Source organism: Schistosoma haematobium, chromosome ZW (assembly GCF_000699445.3).
Source record: "Schistosoma haematobium chromosome ZW, whole genome shotgun sequence".
NCBI lineage: Eukaryota > Metazoa > Platyhelminthes > Trematoda > Strigeidida > Schistosomatidae > Schistosoma > Schistosoma haematobium.
This window is the reverse complement of record NC_067195.1, coordinates 51,701,815-51,728,017: the sequence shown is the minus strand read 5'-3', so window position 1 is coordinate 51,728,017 and position 26,203 is coordinate 51,701,815. Positions and strand designations below refer to the sequence as shown.

The 26,203-nt window shown below is 37.1% G+C and overlaps 1 protein-coding gene across 1 annotated transcript; it reads left to right on the top strand.

Moving 5' to 3' along the window:
• Positions 1 to 1,675: 1,675 nt before the first annotated feature.
• SMG9 (smg-9, nonsense mediated mRNA decay factor) lies at positions 1,676 to 19,777 on the top strand. The gene is made up of 11 exons (XM_051211691.1): positions 1,676 to 1,732; positions 2,916 to 3,041; positions 3,078 to 3,305; positions 3,344 to 3,520; positions 6,161 to 6,316; positions 9,571 to 10,027; positions 11,297 to 11,806; positions 13,900 to 13,975; positions 15,033 to 15,418; positions 17,660 to 17,771; positions 17,820 to 19,777. The coding sequence occupies exons 2-11, from the start codon at positions 3,036 to 3,038 to the stop codon at positions 17,905 to 17,907; spliced, it is 2,196 nt and encodes a 731-aa protein (XP_051071779.1). The 5' UTR covers positions 1,676 to 1,732; positions 2,916 to 3,035; the 3' UTR covers positions 17,908 to 19,777.
• Positions 19,778 to 26,203: the final 6,426 nt, after the last annotated feature.

The window sequence follows — 26,203 nt, the reverse complement described above, 5'->3', positions numbered from 1 at the left end:
CATCTCCGTTCTATACGGTTATAGAGGTGACCTGAATACCACGAAAGGGTAGTCCACGTTGAGTCATAACTGTCAGGTTTGACCTCGTCATAAGCTAGATCACACGATTCTCGTCCAACTTCATCAAAGTATACCCATCCGCAAAAATTGATAACACTAGTGATCTGCAATTTACAGTCTTGAATGACTAACAGATAGCAAATACGGTCCACAAGCTTTAGTCAGTGGCCTTCTTATACTTAACTGTAGTTCTAAATTCATTAATAATTGTAATTCAGGAGACTATGTGAATAATTATTCTGAGTAATGCAATTGCATCTGTCGCATTGCTCCGTAAATCGTAGAAATCAGCTATTCTAACTACTGCACTCTTGATAGAATTTATGCCGAATGACCAACAACCCGTCTCTCCCTCCAGTTAACTTAAATCTTGCCTTATACTATTTTATTAGACACGTATTATGTGCTTCTCAATATTTTGATATCTTCACAGGGAAACAGTAAGACACATGACTGTGAAACACTTGATATTTTATTTACGTAAAGTAAAATGGGAAGATTTCTGGGATTTTTTCTTCAGTAAGTTCATTTTCCCACATTTTCGTGTTGTTTAGGCACTGTTCTATCCTTTTCTGTAACCTATAAGTGAGAAAGTCAAATGTTCAATCACCAACTACTTAACTGATTCGACAGCATTCCGATTTCAATCCGAGACCTGAGAAAAAGACTTTGTCGGAGCTTCTATTTAGATCTAGCAAGATTACGTTTACTAGGATATTCATGTATTTTGAAGTGACTGAGTCTCTTCTAATGAAGAGTTTGTTCAAGCATGAAAGTCTTCTAAAGGTATATTTTCCCATTCATGTGAGTGAGAATAGCATTTTGTAAGAGCAAATAGATCCCAAATATCACTAGTTCTTTAGTTCTTGCTTACTGGAATCAATCTCACTAGTTTTATGGGACATGCTGAAATTTCTTGGCCAAGCATTCGCCTGACGATGTACGCATCTTTCTCAACAACCAGTCAGCTTAGGTCACATAGCTCTCTAGGAGTCGATTGTCTTCCAAACTCCGTGATCTGGTGACCAGGCATCTTCAGCTGGATGTATCTATTAAACTAGTGAGGTTAGCATCAAATGTCGAAACTTTACAGAACTATTTACCTTCTTCGGCTTCATTCGCCAAAACGTGCCTTTTTTGGAATGTGTCTACATCTTTTCATCTTTATCAGTAAAAAGAGCCTTGATCAAGCTACGGTTTTATCGAGACCATTATTTGTCAATCACAGTGGATTTCCCTAAAATAGAAAATATGTTATTCCATTACAAATATTCTTCTATGTACATGAGAGTACAACTTCTTTAGATTTCTCTAAGAATATCGTAAGTTGACCTATCTCCATCTTTCAACGCTTTGTTCGCCTTCCTAACCTTACAGCCAGTGTGCTCGGATATTTCAGAGCTTATAGAGACGAACTAACCATAGTATCTGTCCCTAAGTTTAAAGTTTCTTAGTCACGTTTGTCATTCATGCTGGACAGATTTCTTGCTTCTCTGCTCTTTATGAAACTATCTATCTTCAATCTCATCGATTAAATGCTCGTAAAACGACATCTAGCACGCTGGAGGCTAGATTATTTTTTTCTCAACAGAGAGTGTATTGAGGTTCTAAACGCGCTTTTTCGTATACTGCGTTACAATGCAGTCGGTGTTCGCCTCACAAGTCGTATTCTGTAAGTATTTCAAATATTGAGAGTGTTATTCTGTCTTTGTCTTTATTTATTTCAAACGTCACTTGTGGTACACTCTTTCCACTGTTTTGAAACACTCAAATCATAACCTACGGCGAATTAATGAGTGACTTTTAGGTTAAAAAAACAAAATTAACTCACAGAATTTCAGTTTTCGTTTAGGATCTCCAAAGTACAAGAAAGTGACGGTCACAGACGATCAGACATCTGATCGTTCATAATAAATCCTTCAAATTCCAACAACTATGAAGTTCCGAAACCCTGGGTAATAAATTTGTCTTATCAAAGTCATACGCATATGGCAGTTATTCCTACTTGAAAATCAGAGGCCTTAGACCATGTAATTTATGTCGTCAATACCATGCCTTCTATTTTTAACGATCTTAGTGTCGTTTGTGTTTTTTATGTGTGTCAGGTTCGGAATGTTTTTTTCTTGAACGCCCAATTATAATTGGGCATTCATATTCTCTTCACACTGCACAAATCAACGAGATATGTTAGTCCTTATCCTTATTCAGATGTAGGTGATTTCACGTTAAAGTGGTCAAGGGCTCAGAGTGAGTGGTACATGACCTTAGTAGACGTGGGTTTTTCATTTTCAATCGCTAATTATCCTACCTACAGATAACTGAAGGTAGAAGGTCATCAACTTTTATTAACTGACTAGGAGCTCGTAGTTAAGTATACTTTTCTGTGATTGAATTATCCCTAGGAAATACAATATCAATATGATTGGTCAAGGTTCGGAACTGGTTACGCTGAACTGTTTTTCACCTTACGTAATACTGGGACTTTTTTCGTCCCATTACTCATATCAAACTATATGGTCATCCCTCTTAACATATTCTGGGCCAGTGGTTTACTTTTTCGAAATCCCGTTCTAACCTAAGAGATTCGGCTGATTGTGTGAATTGTTTGCCTGTACATCAGTTATCGGGTATTGTCTTCGGACCTTGATGCACTTTGAATTTAGAAACTGGTTAATGTCATTACTTCCCATTGTCACTCAAGCTAAGTACAGAAACTCGAACCTAGTCGTTGAGTTATATGATGAAATCTTCAGTTTAGTTTTCCTAGTCATTGTCGAACTCACAACAGTAAAGCTATCCTGTCGAAACTATCGTTTGTCTCTAACCGTATTTATATAGTCTCTTACATTGTTTAGAAAATCCTTATCTAATATCTGGAACATTCAGTGATATCGCTAGATCCTTAATAACTACTATCTGACATTTCAGCAAAAAGTTACTAAGTGCATTAATCAGTCCCTTATTTCGTCGTTGGAATGGAGGTGCGTTGTGTTAGCTCACATATCCTTCATTATTAGAAAGAAAGAATAAAAAGTGTAATCGAATTCTTCTCTACTCCATTGGATGAAGAAGAGCTAATCGATGGAGAAAGTAAACCCGATGAACTGTACACCCTCTGTGATGATCCCATGCAAGTACCCATCAAACTCATCGATGAACAACTAAGGTTCGTTAATCTTGCAACAGTTCAAGACCTTTTTGTTGACAATTCAGGATTTCTTGTTGTTGGCGCCATTGGTTTACAGGTAACCAGAGATATTTTGATTTTCTCTCGTGAATTTAGGGTTCAGGTAAATCGTCTGTGTTAAATATTTTGGCGAATTGCATTTCTGACGGTTGTGGAGTTTTTGATGGTCCTTTTAATATTCAAACTCTCAAGGATGTAGTAACTAACAGCCCGTCTACTGCTGGTATTAACTTATATATTACACAAGATCGTGTAATTCTTCTGGATGCCCAAGTAACTTTTCTGTTTAAGTTGAATGTATAGGCTGTGATCTGTATTTGTGTTTTCGTTATATGTATAAATCTTGGTGTTTGATTTAGTCGCTTCTCTTTATTGCATTTTTAAATTATTTATTATTTATTTGAACACATGAATATTGGTACAAGAGAGCGCCAATATATATGCGCCACACAAAACAATGAGAATTCGAAGAGAAGTAGAAAAAAAACTAAGGAGCGCAAAAGAAAAAGAGAACAATGACGAAGAGATTGGAGTAAGGTAGTGTGGTAGTAACGACGGAACGAAAAGGTACAATCAGAAGAAATCTTTCAGGTAAAGGAGACACAACCACTTTTTATGGAGAAAGTAAAAGAAGGTTACAGCAGGATCAACACTGGCTTCTATTCTGAGCCATATCTGATAACGTCTCTAGCCACTGTGTAGCACCATCTCTCAGACCCCAACCAGGAGTCGTGAAGGACCAACACAAGCCAGTCCTTTGCAGCTTTCTTTCATACCACGACACCATGTCATGCACTGACCACCTCTCCGCTTCTTCCAACCAGTCCCAGAGTCGGCAAATAATGCACGACGTGGAATTCTCTGGGACGACATTCGGAGAACATGTCCAAGCCACCGAAGTCGGTGTTTCAAGATGGTAACACCAATTGAATTATCATCTCTGTGCCCGAACACACGATGCCGAATCTCTGCATTACTGACATGGTGTTGCCACTGAATGTCAGCAATCCTTCGGAGACAGCGATGATCGAATACAGAGAGTCGTCTAACGTCCTCAACTCGGAGAGACCAGGTTTCACAAGCATAGAGCAAAACTACTCTCACCGACGCGTTGTAGATCCGGCCTTTTACAGCCAGACTAACATCACGAAGGCGCCAAAGGTGGCCCAGATTGGCATAAGCCGCTCTGGCTTTCACTATTCGTGCATTGATCTCATCACTCACACCCCACCAGCACTTATGCAGCTACCCAGATACACGAACTTCTCGACTACGTCTATCTGCTCACCATCCAGGGTGAGTACAGGATTGGAATCCTGCCAGTCTTGTAGAAGTGCTTTGCACTTCGAAGGTGCAAAGCACATACCATACCTACGGACACTGATTGCCAACTGATTAAGTGCGGATTGCATGCCTTGGGCATTATCGCACAGTAAGACAATATCGTCCGCATACTCAAGGTCGAGAAGTCTTTCTCCAGGCAACAGATCCACACCACCATTACTTACATTCATCAGAGCTGTTTCCAGAATGTCATCGATGGCAAAGTTGAAGAGGAATGGTGAGATTGGGAAACCCTGCCTAACCCCACTGCTCGAATGGAACAATGGAGAGAGGTGGTTGTATGCCCTCACTCTGCCTGAGGTGTTTGTATATAGGGCTTTTAGGATGTTAATAAACTTCTCAGGCACACCCTTCTTCAATAGACAATCCCAGAGAACAGTCCTATCCAACGAATCGAAGGCAGCCCTGATGTCAAGAAACACTACGATTGTTGGCCTTTGATAAGTATGGCGGTATTCTAACATTTGGCGGAGGGTGAAGATATGATCAATACATCCTCGACCAGAACGAAACCCAGCCTGCTCCTCGCGAGTCAATCTTTCTCGGGTTTTGAACAACCTACGAAGTATGACGGAAGCCAATAGCTTGGACGCAATCGGAAGTAGACTTATCCCCCGATAGTTGTTACAGGAACGACGTGAACCCTTTTAAAGATAGGGACAACTATCAACTCATTCCATGACGTTGGTACACTCTCTATTTCCCAGACCTTTGTAAACAACGTTGTCAGTTCCTTAGCTGGAAAGTCACCACCATCTTTAAAAAGAGCCGGAGGTAAGTCATCTGGGCCAGGTGATTTGTAACGCTTCAAGAGTTGGAGTTCCTTGCGGACTTCCTCCTCATTTGGTGGATCAGTCGTCACCGGCCATGGAGGGCAGGACAGTCTGACCGATGTTGCCGGAGCAGCAGGCCAGTTGAACTGCCCTTCGAAAAATTCTGCCCATCGTCCAAGACGTCGATGGATGTTAGTGATTGGCATCCCATCATCCTCGCAGATTGTTTCACTCACACCAGACTTCTTGCTGCCAGTGGCTCGGATGAGCATGAAGAGCTTCCGGTAGTTACCAGATGCAGCTGCTGCTTCCAGCTCGTTAGCACGTATCGACCACCAGGCTTCTCGGTCCTTACGCATTTTTAAATTGCTGTTTAGTGACTAACTAATCAAAATATGACGCTAGTACGAAAGTAGTGGTCGTTTTCTGTCAAACTAAATATCTCAGTGGTTCAAATATTTGTTAATGCACGGTTTTTGTACTAAATTGCGCTACTCATATTTCCTCTTGGACACCCATATATTTTCAGTAATTAATGCATTTGCTACTGTAAAGCTGGGAGTGATTATTTATCTGATGTATTCAATGCACAAATAATGGCACATGTGGGTACCAAAAAACAAGTGTGCAGCACACTGATAAGAGAATCAAACCATGAAATAATGTATTCTCCTCCTTCCTATGGTAATAAGATAAAATATCAAACTTTTATGATAGATATGTTATAATCTACTCATTATAACTTAGAGATTGTTATTCTTAACTGTATTTCTTTTATAATGTTCTTTTTTGTTAGCCTCTTCTTTCATTTGCACTCACCAACTATCACACTCACTTGGTTGCTACTGGTAATATAACATCTTCGTCCTCGAGTACTCATCCAGGGCTCTCGTCTCTTACAGGTCCTGGTAATTGGAACATGGATATTTGGGCTGAAATGGCTTCTATGCAGGTCAGTTAAATTTATATAAATCAACTTAAATATAACTATTGACTCGTAAAACAATTTACTTATCGAAAAGGGTTCCTTTTCTAATTAAGTTGGTCTATCTTGGGTGCTGTTAGAGTTATGAGGGCGGTTATCACTTCCCGGTTGCCCACACCGAGGAAGGGTTCTTCTGGAGGTACCTGAAAAGGAAATTGGATTAGAGGCGGTCTCAGTGACCTGAGAGCGTGACCGCAGTGCCCAAGGGACAACTGCTTGAGGTCGGTCGCGCACGGCCTTTTCGTGGGAGGTTTTTGACGTGTTAGCTCCGTTCTTCAAAAGGGCCTTACCGCCGGAGACGGAAATCCGTGAGGTAAGGTGAGGTGTGCATTTTTAGGGTCGACCTTTTCTAACCCCCCCCTTGTGGAAAGGCAGCATCGCTGTCATGTTGGTTGTCTGAAGGAAACACCTTACTGCTGTCACACCTCTCTACAGTCAGCAGTACGACTTCGCCCTCAGACCTTGAGTTGCTGCTTTTAGTCTTACCGTTCACCATTCGACCACCACGTCAAGGTAGCAACAACGGTCGGGAAGTTGGTCTATGCAAATGTACGATAATTTGAGGTGGAAAAGATCTGTAGCTCAGGTGGATGGTTTTGATGGAGTTTTGTTCTCTGAGCTGGGTAGTTTGGCCGTTGAGCTCTCATCGTTATTTCTGGACGACATCAGCGCAAACTTCAGGTAGGTGTGAAGTGTTCGAATTTCTCCACATATGACTCACAGCTTGTCCTGTAGACCTCAAGACCGAGCTCCACGACCAAACCATCCAGCTCAGAGAACAAAACTCCACCAAAAAGTTTAGCGGCTATCTGTAAATATTTGTTCTTTTGTGCATTTCATTTTCATAGAACGGTTGTCATTTCAAAGTTTTTGTTCGTTAGCAAATTAGCGTCCCCATAGAATACTTAAAAGTAGAGAATATTTGAGCAAACAGTCGTTTTAAATAAACTTCTCTTGAATCCCTTCACTTATAAATCCGTAAATTTTATTTTACACTATATGGTCTGTCTTGGCATACATATGAAAACTATGGTTAATTTGTTCTATCTTAAAAGTTGAAAGTAGTATATTTCCCATCAGTTGTGTCTAAATTGCTAAACGGCAATATGAAATAAAATAGATATCATGTCCTAGATATTTTGATGATATTATTGATAGTAATCATGGTAATAATAAGAATGTTATGTAAATTAAGGAATGTGCAGCTAAGAATATGTCATTGAAGGGGATTGGTAAAAACGTATATGAACGGAGCAGTGGGCAAACGTTTATTGTATATGCTGATAATGTCAATCGGATTGTGTATGGGATGAGCCTATTTCGGGTATGACTTATGAGACTAGATACACAGGAGCAATCAGAGTGTCATTCACAAGCTGTTGTACCCATCATTCATAACTTATCTTTGATTTACTGCATCATTATAGGGTTGGTTGACGTAACATGTTATTCACTGGCATTAGACTTCATTTTAATATATCTATCCAGTTGATGTGTTTTATTTATTTATTTATTTTAACACATAGATATTGGTACAATGAGGCACCAAATAGATATGAGCCACATAAATCATTCGATTTGTGTGAGGGCTGTGATACTGCTCGGGTGCTCAAACCGAAACAGGTGGTTTTCTTAGGGGGCCACACCCCGAGCTTTTGATCTAAAAGTCTGACCCACGAGGCAGTGGAGCATCGTGAGGAGATGCAGTCCCATGGTAGCCGGTGACCAACGATCGGTTCATACGCCATTTGTTCCTTCAGGATACTGGAGCCCATGTGCACCATTGGTTTGGAATCCGGTTAAAGCGCCGGACATTCGCTTTTCGTCCTCTCAATTTCGTAAACAACACCCCCGCCATGAGAAGGTAGTGAGTAGGACTTCCCTGGCAGAGACTGTATAAGCGTGGCCGTGTGAGAGCATTTCGAGAGGGAGGGCGGGCCCACCTCACTCTCGGCCATACCAGGGCATTTGGGGGCAGTTAGAATGTCATTAATCTAATTTCTTTTCTAAATATATTTCTTTGTACGGAAATACCCGGTCTTTCGTAGAGGAGTAAAGTGGACAATACCATGCTGTTATCATGCTTCTCTTTATATTTGGAACTAATTGGTGGATATGCATTACTATAGGTGTGTAAAAGTTTCCGTTGATTGACTGTTTAGTTAAACACAAGCAGTGTGTCATATAACCAACGATAATAATATTTAAATGCATTTAATTTTCAGTATAAATGCCCGTTTTTCATTTCCGCCAATAAAACTGCGAGCACTTTACGACTAAAAAAAACCGTTATTACATCAGAGGACTGTCTTGAAGTTCGTATCTAAAACGCAGTCGGCCTAAAAAGTGGGAGTTTCTTATTTGTCATCTAAGATTTTATAGACCTGAGGATATAATATATGCTCTTAGACATGATACATCATTTAACGAATTAGGTATATTTCTGTTATTGTTTTATGGCTCCAGTTTTTTTTCGCAGTTTTCCGCCTCTTTTTCAATTTGTTTGCGTCCTCTTCGCATGTCACGCTTTGATAATATTTCTTTTTGTAATGAATTTCATGTTTATCCACTAATTTGCTGAGCCAGCAAAAATATCTTGTGAATAGTTACCAGATTTATACATGTGTCAGCATAATTTTTCCATTTAAGACTAACAAAACTTACTATTTAGTCCATGTCTTTTTTACTTTTTCTATAATAAATACTATCTGTATCAATGGGTACTTCTGAAGCGGTTCAACTGAGTAAATAAATCAATAGATAACTTCTAACATTTACAAAAGATGACTTATCTTAAAATCTTTATCATTTGAAATGGGAATTGGTTTACTAGTTATATATCAATCTTTTCAAACTATTATTTACTTTCTCATTGATGTGTTCAGTATACATGAACAAATCTATGAACCGTCTTATGATACGGTTACTATAATTATTAGCTCAATTCAGCTTGATAAAAATATTATTTAACAATAATGTTAGTTTTGCCATATGATCATTAATTTAATGAGTGTTTCTTATGACAATATGTGTTATACTCGCCTTTATGAAATTTATTCGGTGTATCAACATATTTGTGTATACATTATGTACATGAAACATGTTTCCACTATATGATTAATTCGTAGTCTTTGACTATCTTATGAGTAAATCAATACGCTACCAAGTCTAAATGGCATAATAATTTTGTTTGTTTGATGTATTTTTGTTTTAAATTTTAGATTGTCGCCTTTTTAATAAATGTATGCCATGTTGTACTTGTTGTCAGTGATAATTTAACTACTGCTTCAACTCAGTTACACCGGCTTATCGATAGAGCAATAAGTCTTAAACCAACTGTTTTTACACCGAATGCCATGCCAATCCATGCACTACGTGGTCGTCAACATTCTGATATACATAACAAGTCATCAGATAATAATAAGAATTGTACAGATATAAAAAAATTGACAACTAGTGTACAAGGTTTACAAATTTCTAATGTAAATAAAACTAATCCATCTATTATCAACAAAGATAATAAAAGTTTAGAAGTTGAAGATGTTGACATTTTATCTTTGTCTGAACAACAACAATTTATTGGGAATTATTCTACATCAAATAACATTCTTGGACAATATCTTCATTCTACTGAAGCTGAGTCTAAAGACGTTACAAATGCAATCAATCGACTAATAAGTAAGTTAATGTGTATACATATTTTGCAATTTATTCTTTTCGCAATAATAAACTATGTATTTAAATAAATATTAGTTATTACTGATGTTGACGATTTGATAATTTACTTGTGAAAGTGATTCTCATATCCTGATATAACAAACTTTATAAGTTGAAATCTCTAATTAATTCTAACTAAGAATATATAAATATAGTGGGAATTTAAAACTATTATTTATATTTTGATAAATATTCAGCCAAAAAAAGAGAATATTTTGTTTTTGTATGTCAACCATACATGTTTAAATCCAGTAATAATTATAATAAAGGACTTTTATTCAATTTTAATAGCTGCTTTTGTATTTAAAAAAAATATAAATCTATAACTAATCTTACTTAGATCTATTCTGACATCATTATATGATACCATTAGATTTTGTTCACCTATTTAAAATTGTTGAATGTTGTATTATATACATTCCTGTTTTAAATAACATAATATATTACAATGGTTTAAGACATTGTGTTGTTGGGGTCCTAGAGATAGTGCAAAACAGTGGCTAGAGGCGTTATCAGATATGGCTCAGAATAGAAGGCAGTGGCAATCCTGGTGTAACTTTGTTTTGCTTTATTAAAAAAAGGGCGTAACTTCTTTAATTGGAAGGATTCTCTGACGCTGTAATTTTGCGAATTGAACTGTCTCTACCATTATTATTATTTCACTATCATACAGTCATTTCTGTTCATTGTTGTACTTCTTTGTCCTTACATGCACCTTACTTTCTTTATCTCTTCACATTCTCATTATTATTGTGTGGCATATATGTATTTGATGCCACTTTGTACCAATATTTATGTGTTGTCTGAAAACTGAATGATTTTGTTTGTTTATAGAAATTTAATTTTAGAGAGAAATCTTAAAGAAAACATTCCTGAAAATGTTAACAACTTACATTAAGTTCAATTTTTCAACTTCAATTTATATTTGTTATATATGTTATAAACTGAAACTTTCCTTCTATTAAGTTTATGCAGGTAAATTATTCTTTATGGATGAAGTTAATAAAGCTAAGACAGTCTCTTAGAATTATCACAGTTGTAGGCAATGAAATTTTGATTACCTTAATCGAAAAATTTTATCATTCATAAAAATCAGTCTGGTTTCAAAGATGTTTGCTCGATTTTAATTCTATCAATCATATAAGATCTATCATGATCTTTCATTCACATCAACTCATTTGCAGCTATATTAATCTACTTCTCCTTGATGTATTTCTTTTTATTGAACAGATTTAACTGATTATTCAGCCTCATTAATTCATGTATATAATCAGGCCCCAGCAGCTGCATTTCTTGACCCGGTTGTGTGTGAAAAATTAGATAGGTATAGGAATAAAATACTACCACTTATGTACCCAGAGTACAGAAGGTTAGTATCACTTGTTACTGTTGGTCCAAGAATTTTATCCGCTCACCTTCAGTCACGAAATCGTGATCAACCTACAACTGCACGTCAAAACTCTGCACAAAATGATACTCCTACTGAAATAAATCGAAACACTACTGACGTAAAGCTAACTAAAAACAGTTCAGAAAATCGTTTAGTCCCTGACAATTTTACCGCGCAAAATTATCCAGGTTTTCTTGATACTCAGGAAAATTCTGTCTTACCTACTCCATCAGGACTTTCCGAACCGTCCTCAGTTTCATCAGACAAAGGACTTGCATCATCACAAAAGCCTTCGAATATCAGCGCAGAAACGTTGACTTCAGTAGAAGTTGATAATGAGTCAAAACCTAGTAAGTTTATACTTAATGTTCTTTCTGATTAATAGTTTTCAGTCGTTTTTTTTTTATTAAACTACACATGTTTCTAGTTTTCTTGCAACCTAAACTTACTGTAGGAGTTTAGTGCAGTTACTTGTCATGGGAATTATAGACGTGATAAAACTTAAATCGAAGGAGTTCATCGAGGGACATCATCTTCTAACATTCCTTCACTACCCTGTGGTTCGGACCTCCAGGTCAAAGACTCGTGGGATGGTCTCCTTAGAAAATTCACCTGCCTCGGTTCGGGTAACCGTGTAGTATCCCGACCGTCAAGAAATTGTGTAATGCATATGCATTTTAGTGCCTCTTTGTGCCAATGTTTATGTGTTTAAATAATGATCTTATATTGTGTCTGATAGTCCCTAGGTAAATATTTTTATCTAATACACTCGATGTTGATATCTGTATTTTTTATAGAACAGTAGTTTAGGGGCTGAAATATCTAGCTTTGAACAAGTAGATTACAGGTTCACTTTGGGTAATTGACTATTATATCTAACTTCTACACAAGCAGTGTGATTTAAAGTTGTATACTTGAACCTGTGTTTGTTGAACGAGTTAAATTAGACTTTTCATACAGTGGTTAATAACCATATTTACTTCAAAACAAAGGTGTGATTGTACTCATTTCAAGGAACCAGCACGAACTATTTAATCTAACATTCATTCATGTGGTGAAAAATATTGTAGAACAAAACAATCGGTAACAGGATTAATTTTAGATAGAAATTACAAAGGGTTTATATATTATGTATACATAGCCTCGATCATTCATTTGCATCTTGTGGTGTGTTCTGCGGTCTAAACCGTTTTCTCGTCTGATCATTAGGTGTTATTCCTACGTCATGCTTTTGATGTATTGGAACTCTTCTCTCAGTCTGACGATTGTGATAACTTTGACTCCACGTCCCGCTAAACATTAATTACATGTAATCTTGAGTGTAGCGTCCACCACATACGATTTTTCAGAGGAATCTTACGCTAGTTCTTAAAAAATGTTTCATTATGATGTGACCGTCTTTTCAAAACTTACCATCAGTATTTAAACTAGGATATATGTTCAATACAGTCGAACTTCTTATAGCGTTCGATTGATATTGGTCAACATATTAAACTTTCCCAGAAATCTATGTTCTAATTAGTACACATGGAACTAATTCACACAATTTTTTCAAGGCTATAATAAAATGTAATGATGAGACAAAGTGACCATTAGGGAACAGCGTTGGTAGCTATGGTTTTTTAAAAAAATGTATCCAAACCATCTCAAGAATATTAACTTTAAGAATGACAACTTACACTTTCAATATTTATTCACCATAGAGAAATAGTCAACTTGGAAGTTATTGTCCTACTAATATTGTCTTTAATATCAAAACAACTTAGTAACACTAGTTCAACATCAATCAAATTAACAGTAAATCCAGGTTACACAGAATTTTTAATATGGTTTTTCATTCCAAAGTAGATAGGTGGATTATGGTGGTTTGGTGTTCATGTTTAAACCACCAGTCTGTAGGTTGGAATCCCGCTCCGCCCATTTTGAATTGATCAACCGAGTAGTTGTATTACAAGTTCTAATATCGAGTTTATTTTAAAGTCGAATATACGAGTCGGTACTCAGTAAATAAGATACATTCATAGTAAGTTCACTACCAAATATAGTACGAAAAACTTCTGTACTTTCTAATTTGTCCATGTTCTTGAAATATAGTCTGATTTGTTGAGAGGCGTTGGTAGTAATATAACTTTGTCCGTTTAAAACTAGCAGGGAATGTTATTTAATAGGGAAAATGTCTGTAGTTTCATCTTCGTCTAGAAACACCATTTTTGACAACTTCATTTTCAAATAGTATTAGTCATAGGTTCATTAATTCATTTCACAACTAAAGCATAATTATTTTTACCAAAGATTTAAGTTTTTACTTATAATGTATGACAGATACTGACACCTGTACTGCTGCGTGGTAACATGTTCATCGTTTTTCACTAAAAACGCTTCATTTCAATTGGAAAAAAACAAGTACGATTTATGTTTATTATTATTTTACATTATTTTCAAGATCCAACCCACTGTTTAACTTCATTAAATACAATTCAAGAAAAATCAAAACCTTTTTCTGGTGAAAAACCTGATGGGTTAGTTTATCTCAGATTAATTTATATAATCTTAATCATTTGGGCTTTTTCCCTTATATGCTGAATAAAAAACATTTTTGCTAGTTGTTTAGTATTCGCTTTGTTTTGTCTAACACTAACAGTATAAAAATAATTCCCACCGTATAGAAGAGATCTTTATTGACATTTTATGACTGATAACATACTACAGTCATGTAATTGATAGATTATGTACTAGACTATGTAACTTTTACTACATAGTTTTTTCTTCCTAGTCGTCAATTAATGGCTGTTCATCGAGTTACTATTATAAGATATCATCAGATCCTTTTTGTTTGAAAATCAACCTTATCCTCACCAAATAAACAAAGAGGATAATTCAAAATAATAGTGGTATGTTCTAGAATCGTATCGAACTTTAATATCGTCCGTTTTTTTTAGATTCTGACCATAAATGCCATTGATTCGTTTTCCTTTTTTAATATGCTATTTTGTGATGTTTCCCTAAAGACATTTTTATGCTGTATATAGACACTTGAGCTGTGTGCTTGTTGCCGTTCCTGCTTCTGGGTGCTTGTGGAGTATATTTTTCTGTTATCTGAACCGAATCTTCTCCCTCTAGTTAGCAGGACTGAGAGAGTAAGCTCTCATCGAATCGCTCTCACATAGCCACGTGCATACAACCCCTGCCAGGGAAGTTCTGCTCACTGTTTTATCGTAGTAGGGTTGTTGTTTACGAAATCGAGGGGACAAAAAGCGAATGTGGGCTCCAGAATCCTAAGGAAACAAATGGAGTATCAGCCTGTTGTTGGATGTAGCTCACGAAGAAAACCATCTGCTTTGGGTTGGGCACCTGGGCAGTATCCCAGCCCTCACACAAATCGAATGGTTTTTGTGGCGCATATCTATTTAGTTCCTCCTTGTACCAATGTTTATGTGTTTAAATAAATAAACCTTTTAAACTAATTATCTTGTGTGCAGCTGAAGAGCAAGCAAATATGTACAATGTATTAATTGTATTTCGCAAATGTCGCTTTTGCTTTTTTTTAAATTTTTTCCGCATTTCACAATTTTGTAGGTACATTCCCTTGGATAACAGTAACAATAATAGTAATAATTGTGTTAAAAAATTTGGCTTATCGGAATCAGAGATAGTATCGCAGTGTTGCAATGTTTTGCATAATGTAGAAGATGAACTCAATTCTGTTTTAAAACACACTAACTTATCCGCTGGTGTAGACCATCACAAGAAGATTGTAGAGAAACGATCAGGAATATTACCCGTCGAAGGTCAGCTCCCTGATAATGATTTACTACATATACCTGGTATTAATGGTGAGAAGTTGAATGCCAGTCTTGTTCAAATGTATCATGATGTACAGACTACTAGATGTAACTTTTTCGATGTTCAAAAGCGATTAGATCAACCAAGATTATTCTTGATACCAGAAGTTGACGATGAAGGTTAGTAGTACTAAAAAAATTCATTGTCGAAATGGAAACATGTGCGGTGTAATATATATATATATATATATATATATATATATATATATATATATATATATATGCTATGGGTTTACAAATCCAGACCCGGTTTTACCTTATTCCAATCAAACATTGACGTATGGTTTTAAGCAATCAATTTTAGACGGCTGAATGTCATTTCGAATGCTTCAGTTTGAGCAGCTAGATAGTATCAGTAGCCGTCATACAAATGGAACTTTAGTTTGCATCCTATGTTTTCTTATACTCATCCTTATGGCATTAGTTCTTAAGCTTTAGGTTATCCATAAAGGTTTGCATTATATGATTAAAGAAAATCAATAAAAAGCATTCATTACTGTTAAGGAAGATTTTTTATAAGTTTTCTCTAGTTCAAAATGTCAGTTAACTGAGTGTTAAATGTTTTGCTTAGTTTAATAAATAACCCACGTGATTAGACTCCATCCTAAGTGCTTCCGCTGTGTTTTTTTTTGCATTCAGCTTATCTAGATTGTTTTTTAAGAGTTTAGATCGAAATCTTCTGAGTTACTATGACAAATTTCGTTGATATTGCATGTCAGATTTCTGTTTCCGGTGTAGTGTATTCGAAATTTTCCAACTAACTAGAAACGCATTTGATAAGCACTCTTATTTTCACGATCATCATAATACGGGTGGTATGTCAAGCAAGCTGTGATTGATTAGCGAACGACGATGGACATCTAGATATGCTAAATGTATGGGACATTATAAATATTGAAATATATTTCTTACTATTAGTCCTACTGTGTGTAGACTCCTTGTATATGTCCTAACAAAACTGGCCTATAATCTGGTTCTTAATTGTTGGCTAGAGTTTCTTATCTACGTGTCACCTAATCTAGTTTTCCCAGTCTGTTATTCAATCTCGTGTCATTGTGTCGTTGTATTCCGTATAGGAGTACAAGTTTATTTTGCCGTCACATCAACATATTAACTAGGAGGTGTATCGCTAATGTATCTAAAAGTCTATTAAGCATATTCTAATATTGAGTATTATGATTTTCAATAGTTGAGATCATGAGTCAATTGAAACTAGACCACCATGGAAAACCTGGAAGCACTGGATGGCCGTTTCGTCCTATTGTGGGACTCCTCAGCGATATGCATCCACGACACCGCCTTGCGGGATCCGGACCCAGGACCTGCTGGTCTCGCGCTCAAGCATTTAACCAATAGACCACTGAGCCGGTACTCAACGGTGTCAATGTCTAACTTCAACTAATCCACGAAGTTGAGCGACATATCCACCATTGTCATTAGTAAGTTACTATTTCACAACTGACCCGGTTAAACTCCACTGGTCACTGCTTCTCACTAGAACTCCAGGATATACATCTTGAAGCCAGTCACTAGTGAACATATGTTGATTATTATCAGTAGGAGGTTTTGTATTATGCACTAAAAGTGAGTAGTGAGATAACTGGGTTACAAATATGTATCCCTATTCTGCGAAATTGTTGCACCTTCTTATAGATTTTCAAGTTCTTATTCAAATTAAATATCATAAATAATTTGTCTACTACTCAAACGCTTGGTGCTAATATCCTATCCTCTTTCTAGGTTCCTCAGATACTCCTAGACTTGAGTCCCTTAGGGTATAGAAAAGGGGAGAAGTCAGAATAGAAACTTTACTTCTAGATTAATTTATGTATAGAAAACAAATTTATTTGTAGGTTTACGGGTAGCGTTGATCTATTAGGAACTTCTGGTAATACATTAAAATTATTAGCGAAACGGGTAATTATGCAATCAAATTTTGACATATCCTTAGTTTTTCCGCAAAGTTGATTGGGCGAAATAATTTTAGTCCTTTTCCCGCTTCTGGGGACATGCTCAGTGGATTTTGGGCGACTCTTAGCAGTTTATGGAAAATTTTAATAATAAACGAAGTTTATTTGGTTTTTGTACATACAAGTCTTTCGCAATCCGAATTTCGACTACACGCACTTCAATCTGTTTCGGATAATGCTAGAAGTCTTTAAAAGAAATAGAATTGATGGTATGTTATCCATTATCGATGTATTGGTTTAGTTTCAAATATCCAGCATTAACGAAATCAACCTAGGTTTTATGTTGTTTAAGTTTGGCTAAATAAGTTATTATAACTATCGTACAATTTGAGCATGTGCAAATTGGACTTTTAATTTTTTTTTTAATTTCTCCATTTGCACACATTCTTAGGACATTCACCATTAGGGTGTCCAACATACTTAACATCAGCCCGTATCTTACAAGAAGCTGTTTTCTCTACTCCTCGACAGCATATGATGCCTAATTTTACAGAGAAGAAATGGTATGTTTTGATTTCCTTTACCCCATAAAACACGTATTTTTTATTTAGGATAACATATGTTCATAAAATGTGGGATGCTGTAATACATTCCCCTTTGTTCCTCGATTATCATTCCGTTCGGATGAATCAGATTTAAATGTTGCTACTTTTGAAAGACTGTTTAATACTATATTTTATTACAGTAATTTATCTTTACATGAAATATAATTACACTTTTTCTTGCTGTCTTCTTATTTTGAGTATCTTCCTGGTTGGCCTCAAGCTTCAGTGGTTCACAACGACTGAATCTTTTAGGTTACTTGTAAAAATGAGTACTTTCTTCATCTAAAGTTTTTTAAAATAACATTTACTTTTGTCATACGCGATTGAGGTGACCTAATAAGCATAACTTGAAATTGTGTAATTTTGGATTTGAATTCTATCATTTCTAGATTCGATTACTAATGAGTTGATAACTGTGTTGAATCATTTGACCGGAAAAATCAGCTCTGCGTGGAAAACCAGAATCCTAAACAATGCAAAAGCAGGAAATACAATGAACAGCTTGGATGCGGCTAGATGATTTGGACTTCTCAGATGACCTAGCCCTTCTATCTCATACACACAAGCAAATGCAGACGAAGACATCTAGTTTAGCGGCAGCCTTTGCATCAGTATGCCTCAACATCTACAAGAGAAAAAACAAGATCCTCAAATACAACACACAGAGAACCAACCCAACCACACTTGATAGAGAAGCTCTGGAACAGGCGGAAACTCACGTGCCTGGTCAGCATCATCGATAAACGAGGTGGATCTGATGCAGACGTAAAGGCAAGGATTGGCAAGGCAAGGGCAGCATTTCTACAATTGAAGACAACACGGAATTCAAAATAACTGTCAGAATCTTTAATGCAGACGTCAACACATTTCCACTATACGGAGCTGAAACTTGGAAAACTACTACAACCATCATCAGCTATTTATAAGCAACTGTCTACGCAAGATACTCAATTTCAGTCGATCGAATATCATCAGCAACAGCCTACTGTGGGAGAGAACAAACCAGCCTCCAGCCGAGGGGAAAATTAGGATGCTGAAGGTGGACAGGATATACACTATGGAGATCGAAAAATATAAGAATCATCACAATTAAGTTTCGTGAACGTAAAAATTGGATTAGTATAAACAGTGAAGCGTAACTGGGGCGGCCTGTCGTCGCAGACCGATTTTATTCTGGTTATGATACTAAGCACCGCACCTATGTTCACTAGAAAATTCATACTTTAATTCCTCTCTCTAACGTAAAACAAGCGACTTTGTGGACCCCTCAACAGTTGTAATAGCCTATGAAGACCTGTTCGTTTTCCACATTCTTAAAATTTTATTTAGGTCGGGTGCATAGTGGACTGTATTAAGCTGATTCGACGTAAAATTTCCAGTGCTTTTGGGTCACAGTCTTAAAGATACTTTTGATGCCTCCAGCGAGTTTGGTTACGACCAGGTCGTTTGATGGTTCTTCACTGTGTCGTTGGTGGAAGTTTCTGCTCCAGTCATTGCTTAGGGCTGGCTTAACCATAGTGTTGTCGCCTACTAAACATTGAAGATAACGCAAAAATTGGTGTGGTAACCTGCCACATAATGTTCCTCCTTGAAAAAGGTCTTGGATTCTTCAACGGTTCACCACTTCATGCCTTGTGGTCGTACACGTTTTCTACGTAAAAGGACCTCGTGTCAAGTCAAGAACTTCTTTAACAACTGATAGGAGGTGCACAAATCTCTGTATCTAATTCCTTCTGATCTAATGTTGTGTCTGGTAAATAGTGCTGTATTTGAGCAGATCACAACTCCAAGTAACTTTAGTGAACTCTAAACACCTCACATTTGAATAGAGAGTCCTTCCGTTTGATCATTTTAACGGAGTATATTTCGTCACAGAATGCTAAGCATTTCTGTATTGCACTAGAAATACGTCTACCCCCTCCAGGTCATTAAATCTGGAAGCAGCAACGGAATAATTAGCAAAGTAATGTCCTGAAGAAACTTCTTCCCTAACTATTAGAACAAGGGTGTCTGGGAGCAGTGATCAGATACTTAAATCCTATACCATTCAACTAGACAGTGACGCATCTGCAGTAAAATGAAAGCCATTATCAGTCACTAGTACCATATGGACATCCAACTAAAAACTTTAATGCTTGGATTGTTCAGTCAGAATTTGGTGAAGACGAGAAAAATCTCCAGGCCACTTGGGAAAAGAATCAATGACTACAAGTGCGTAGTATTTGCCAAAAAATGAACCCCAGTATGCCGTGTGAATTCTCTACCAGGCCTCAGAGGATACTGCCCATGGAGTCAAATTCAAAAGGTGATTTTTTGGCGTATGACATCTTCCGCAATTGTTTGCTATACGACATGTATCTACATTTATTTCCGACCACCAACATGTGAGCCTCTTCAAGGATTTCATCTTAACACCTGAATGTCCACTGTGAATATTTCCAAGGACAGATTCACGTTACAAAGGACGTATAACAGCACGATCGTTTAAACAGAAACTATCATCGGGAGTAGTGGAAAATTCATCCCGCTTGGAAAACTAGTCAGGAAATCTACTTATCAGATCAACATCCTTCCCTTTTGCATAGCACTGAGTATACATCCGTAGTCTAGACGAGGTTCTCTAACGAGATCTAGATGACTCACCGGTTGGGGTCTCAGTAATAAACAGTTTGTAGTATTAACAGGATACATGATAAACCTAAAGAGAAAACGTGCAGTCGATTACAGAAATTCGGATTCCCATCTAAACCGCGGCGCCTTTAGTGTTTATACTAGCTAAAGATTCCTTCGCACTTAATTGCGCACTTATTACGAACTCCAAATATGTGTTCGCTTGTCGTCATGCGGTTCTACAAGCCGTGGATTGAGCTATCCAAGTAATTTTTGGTTTGCACGTCAACCCGAATGCTTCTAATTATCATACACAGTTAAATTCCACTTAGTCTTTAGATTTATTGCGATTACTAATGGTCGGATTAAAATCTGTTGACAAGTCTGGTCCACATTTTTCAGTATCAAAACTTAATTTTGTGTTTTCTTGAAGCTTTTCAGGTCAGTAACAATTCTTTTCACGAAAGTAGGAAGTACTCCTAATGGAGTACTTCATGAAAACGACCTATCTCTAGATCTTGAAAGACAGCTAACCCTGATTATTGCTGGTACCATAATAAGTATGGAAAATCCCGAAATTGCAGGAAACCCTGAAGTTTCTTTATCCCCAAAACATCCGACACGAAAAATGTTTCGGAAATGGTTTCTTCAGAAATGCAATAATACACTATTTTCGTTGATGTTAGCATAATATTCACCATAATAAAAAAGACGGGTTCTGTGCACTTAAGAAGAATATTAAAGAAATGGAGAAAATAAGGGAACAGAAATGAAGGAAACGCGAAATACGTTAATAGTTTAGTGAATGTGTTCATGAACACAAAACAAGTATAGACGATTATGTATTTATCGCCGAATGAATAACAAAAAGGGGAAGTGATTATAAATAAATAAGATTATTATTGAAGCAAGATTTGACGGTAGAATAAGTGTCTGTGCAGTGCTATGAAAGTATCAAATAGTTGCAAAGGATAATCAAATATCAATATGTATGAGTCATATACGCAGTGATGATAAAATGAATCTGAGAAGTTAATTTATTTAAGCGTAACTTAAGATATTCTGTTCTCAGTCATAAACTTTAGATGCTTAGGAATAAAATATGTCTAGGAGGAAAAAAAGGGATGACAAGACTATCTAATGTGTCAAGAGACTAATCTTAATGATAATAAGAATAATTATAAATATGAACATAAGCAGACTTCAGGTATTAAGATGAGTAAAAGAGATCAAAGTAGGTGAGAAAAGTTTCAAATGTTCTACTTTACTTCAAAATCAACTAGATAGATGACGGACCTTGTCTGTACAAACCATTAAGATACTTTTATATGTCGCAGTAAAACGATTAGTAATAGCCGTTTGTTAATAGCTTAACTTATGTGTAGTACAAGTATTTTGTGTTTAGAAATATAAAAACAATCAGTATTGTAGAAATGTTGGTGTTGGTATTATTTTTGGTTTAAATTATAAAGTCTGTTAACATTTATGTATGTAAGCTGTCTATATGAGTTGATTCCCAATGGCATCCGGATTAGTAGGCTTACTGAAAGCAAAAACATAACCATGGGACGAAATTCCAACTAGTGTTATAGTGAGTTTTTTAAGTTTCATACGGTTTATTTAATTACGTGGATATTTTCTCAACTCCATTAATACGTAACTGCGATAGAATTTAGCGATACTACTAACACATATGAATGGTTATCTGAAATTCTTTTACGTCAAAATTTTGGACAAATAGCTAAGAGCAGTTCGTTAAACATGAGTGTATTCGTGAGAAATATGCTCTATATTCAGTGTCCCGATTTGCAATTTACTGACTGTTTATATTCATACCTACCGGCTGATGGTGCTTACATTGATATACAATAGGTGAAGCAATCGACTCTCGGAAAGAAAATTATCAAGGAGACTTCTAAACGGTGTTATCGCTTTACTGCAACGGAGGTTCCGTGAGAGTGTTTCGCATAGTTGAGTAGCGAATAACGAAAAGATTCTGACGTACATCTGTGTACGTTCTAGGGCAATCTTCCTTATTGCGTAGGTTCTGAAATGATACCATAGAATGCTAACGAGTAGATGCCGAAAACTAAAAAATACCGTTTATAAGCCGGCAGATTAAGATAGGATTTAATTTGATACGCCTGATCCAGAGAAGTTCTAACTTGTCTTGTTGACACTTTTGGTGGTATTCTTTGTGGTTGGAATACCCCAAAATAGCTTTAGTGAATCTCTTTTGAACACCTTCCATTTCCATCAAGTCATCATTCCTGCAATTATTGTAAACTAGAATGCCGTATTCAATAAAGAGGCATTTTGTACATGGTAATAATATCTATTCGATGTTATTGAAAATCATCATTAAGAATGCAATGAGCTTTCCTGATTTGGATACTTGAGATTCAGTTTACTCGGAAATGTTCAAACTGTTTTTATACCTCAAACTCAGGTCATAAAAGTGTTGAGAGTTCTCAGTTTGTGATTTTGTATAACCATATTTGGGTTAAGGCTGTGGCCAGTGTAAATAAATCCACTTCTGTCAACATTCAGTGGCAGATTCCACGACACGATCCATTCGTGTAACTTGATGGATTACCGCTGGAATATAGCTTTCTTTGGTAAGGGACGAGAATGAATTACCACTTTTAGGTCATTGGCAAGAAAGAAAGGTTTACCGTGTTCAAAAAGTAAGCACATTTCATCGATCATAAGGAGAAAGAGTAATGAGTCAATCAAACTTCCTTATATGACACCACTGGTTACAATAATAAGCCAATAGTATCAAGATCCAAAGCGAATGATTTAGCTACATTCTGCTAAAAAATGATTTGAGCCAAGATAAGAAGGGATTCCGTATGCCAAATGAAGAAAGGTTTAGAAGTTTGTGCTGGACACTGTCGAAGGCTTTACTAAAATCGTAGTGCAGGATTGTGATTGACCGACCACCTCGTCGTATCTGAGCAAATTGATCAAAACCTTTTAGGTGTGATGTGATGCATAAACGTTTGGTCCTAAACCCACGTTGAGATGGGATAATCAGGCTTTCCGAAAATAAAAATGATAATAGCTATTTGTGGATGATGTTTTCCATGGTTTTTAATGGCGCAGATGTCAAGTTAATAGGCCTATAGTTAGTAATATCACTACGTGATCCCGTTTTGAATCAGGGGGTGACAAGAGATATTTTAAATACAGATGGATAGACTCCATTGTAGGGCCGTTGAAGTTCCACCGAGCCCTAGCCAAGTCATCCTTCGGTCGGATCATTGAATATCGATGAAATCACTGGTCCTCGTCAAGGTCAAGGACAACCAACGCGCATCAATTAATCATATTCCATGAACTGGCCCATGCAGCAGCGTTTCAGTTTGGAAAGGACAGGAGGCTTGATGTCCTATGTTAGTCCTTGCAACGGTGGTCTCTCAGTTGATCCAACTTTCTTTTGAAAAAGTCGACGGATGGAGCCTCAACTACGTGTTGAGGTGAAGAGTTCTTCTCGTTGACGATTCGATGGGGAAGTCGATAGTCAGCTGACAAGTAATTTGTTCTCGGCTTATGAACTTTTTTGGAGTGTCCTCGTAAATTCTCTGTTTCGGAAGACAAGAAAAATGGGGGCATATTATGTGCAAATTTATCACCAAGCAATTTGTAGACTGTAATCAAGTCGCCTCTAGTTCTGCGATATGACAACAGGAAAAGGTTCAGCTTGGCCAGTCGAACTTCATACGGAAGCTTCGCTATTCCGGGAATCAGTTTAGTCGCCGTTCTCTGAACCTTTTCCAGAAGCTCATTGTCTTTTTTTAAGCAGGGGCTAGCCGCTTGTATGCAGTACTCAAGTTTAGGACGTACGAACACTGTATACAAAATCAAAAACGTCTTAACGTCGACATGACTAAAAGCCCTACGTATTGACCATAAGGTCCTAAGTCCTTTGGCGGCTGTTGTACGGCAGTGTGCAGTAGTCTCTAAGTCTCGGCTAACGAAGACTCCTAAGTCATTATGTGTATGGACAACAGGTAGCTCAGTGCTGTTCATCGTGTATGTATCTGTACCTTGATGACCGATATGCATCACAACACACTTGGAAGTATTTATCGGCAACTGTCATGTTTGAGACCATTCAGATAATTTCTTCAGGTCATTTTGACGTTCTAAGCTATCACCCTTACATCGTATCGTTCTCCACATCTTGACATCGTCAGCATATAGCAAGATCGATGATGATAGGAGACGAAGAAGGTCACTTACATACAAGAGGAATAGCACTGGCCGCAAAACTGTACTCTGGGGCACTCCACTAAGCACAGTTTCCCAGCAAGATAACTTTGAGTCCACCCGAACTCTTTGTTGACGCTCAACTAAGAAGTCTTTTATCCACATAAATAGATCGCCTCCAATCCCGACATTTCTTAACTTATATAACAGCCGGTTGTGCGGGACCTTGTCAAAAGCTTTGCTGAAATCAATGAAGGCTACGTCTACGTGCACTCATTAAGCGCATAGCAGAACGATTTTTCAGGCCTGGTATGCGTCAGGACGTGAGGAAATGGGCACACTTCTGTGTAAGCTGCTAGAAATCTAAAGTAATTATACACAACAATTGTCTATTGGGCTAATTCGAAAATTCCGACGCTCGTTTCGATCATGTCCATCTGGATTAAGTTGGATTTTTACTAGGTTCTAGTGGATATCCTTATCTCTTAACTTATGTAGACCGTTTCACACGATGGCCAGAATTAGTACACGTGAACAATATTACTGCTGAAACAGTGGTTAGCGCCTTCGTCGAACGGTGGGTAAAAAGGTTTGGCTGCCCTTTAACTAACACTAAAATACCATGGACGCAAGTTTGATTCCGGACTTTTCCGTTTTCTCACTACAGTATTAGAAATTACACGATTCCTAACGACCGCAAGCAGTCGGGTTGGTAGAGCGCTTTCGCCGACAACTAAAAGCTTCACTATCAGCTGCAAACATTTCACAATGGACCGACGCTCTTCCACTCGTCTTACTAGATATTCGCAATGCTGTGAGAGCTGACATTGGATACATTGCGGCTCCACTCGCTTATGGAACGACACTCCGACTCACAGGAGAATTCGTGGATCCTTAATCTTCTCCAAAAGATGAAAAACCGATAAAGATGACGAAGAACCAAAATATTTATTTTACTTGTTTTTCATTACTACATTGTATCACATGGTCCGTAATAGTAAGGGAGGACGACTAGACGCTGCTGAACATAGCAAGCCGCCAAAAGAGTGTTTACCAACAACAAACTCGTTGAGTTTAAATGTCCAGCTGGCTATGTCTTAGGTTTACTACTACGTCACCAAGAGGGAATAATCTGTAGCGGTAAATAAATCCCAAAAAAGATCTGAAATCCTTCGATATTTGTTGCTGACCACTATATATTTTACTGGACTAACCTAGTTGAGAAGACTCCCAGTCACTCATTTGCATCAGATACGCTGTGCTAAACTTTTCTTACAACCACTAGTCAACCCTGGATAATCAGTTCCCGATATATTGATTGCCTATCAAATATATCTTTGAACATCTTCGTTCATGAATTCTGATTCGACTGGGTTGGTATATTTCTCGTGTAAAGGTGTTTCTGTTTAAGGCGTTATCAAACTCCAAATACTTGTGACATCTTTATCCGTAACACAAATCAGTATCTAGCTTACGTCATAGTCTGTCTCAAAACACTACATATACCACCTCAAATCTTCTACCCCATTAATAAAAATACATCGTGCTTGGTTCTCCACACAATT

Bases quoted from the DNA above. Each gene is read 5' to 3' on its own strand.
- SMG9 (XM_051211691.1), top strand. The intron at 6,317-9,570 runs GTCAGTTAAATT...TTTAAATTTTAG, and splicing joins CTGAAATGGCTTCTATGCAG to ATTGTCGCCTTTTTAATAAA. The intron at 13,976-15,032 runs GTTAGTTTATCT...ACAATTTTGTAG, and splicing joins TCTGGTGAAAAACCTGATGG to GTACATTCCCTTGGATAACA.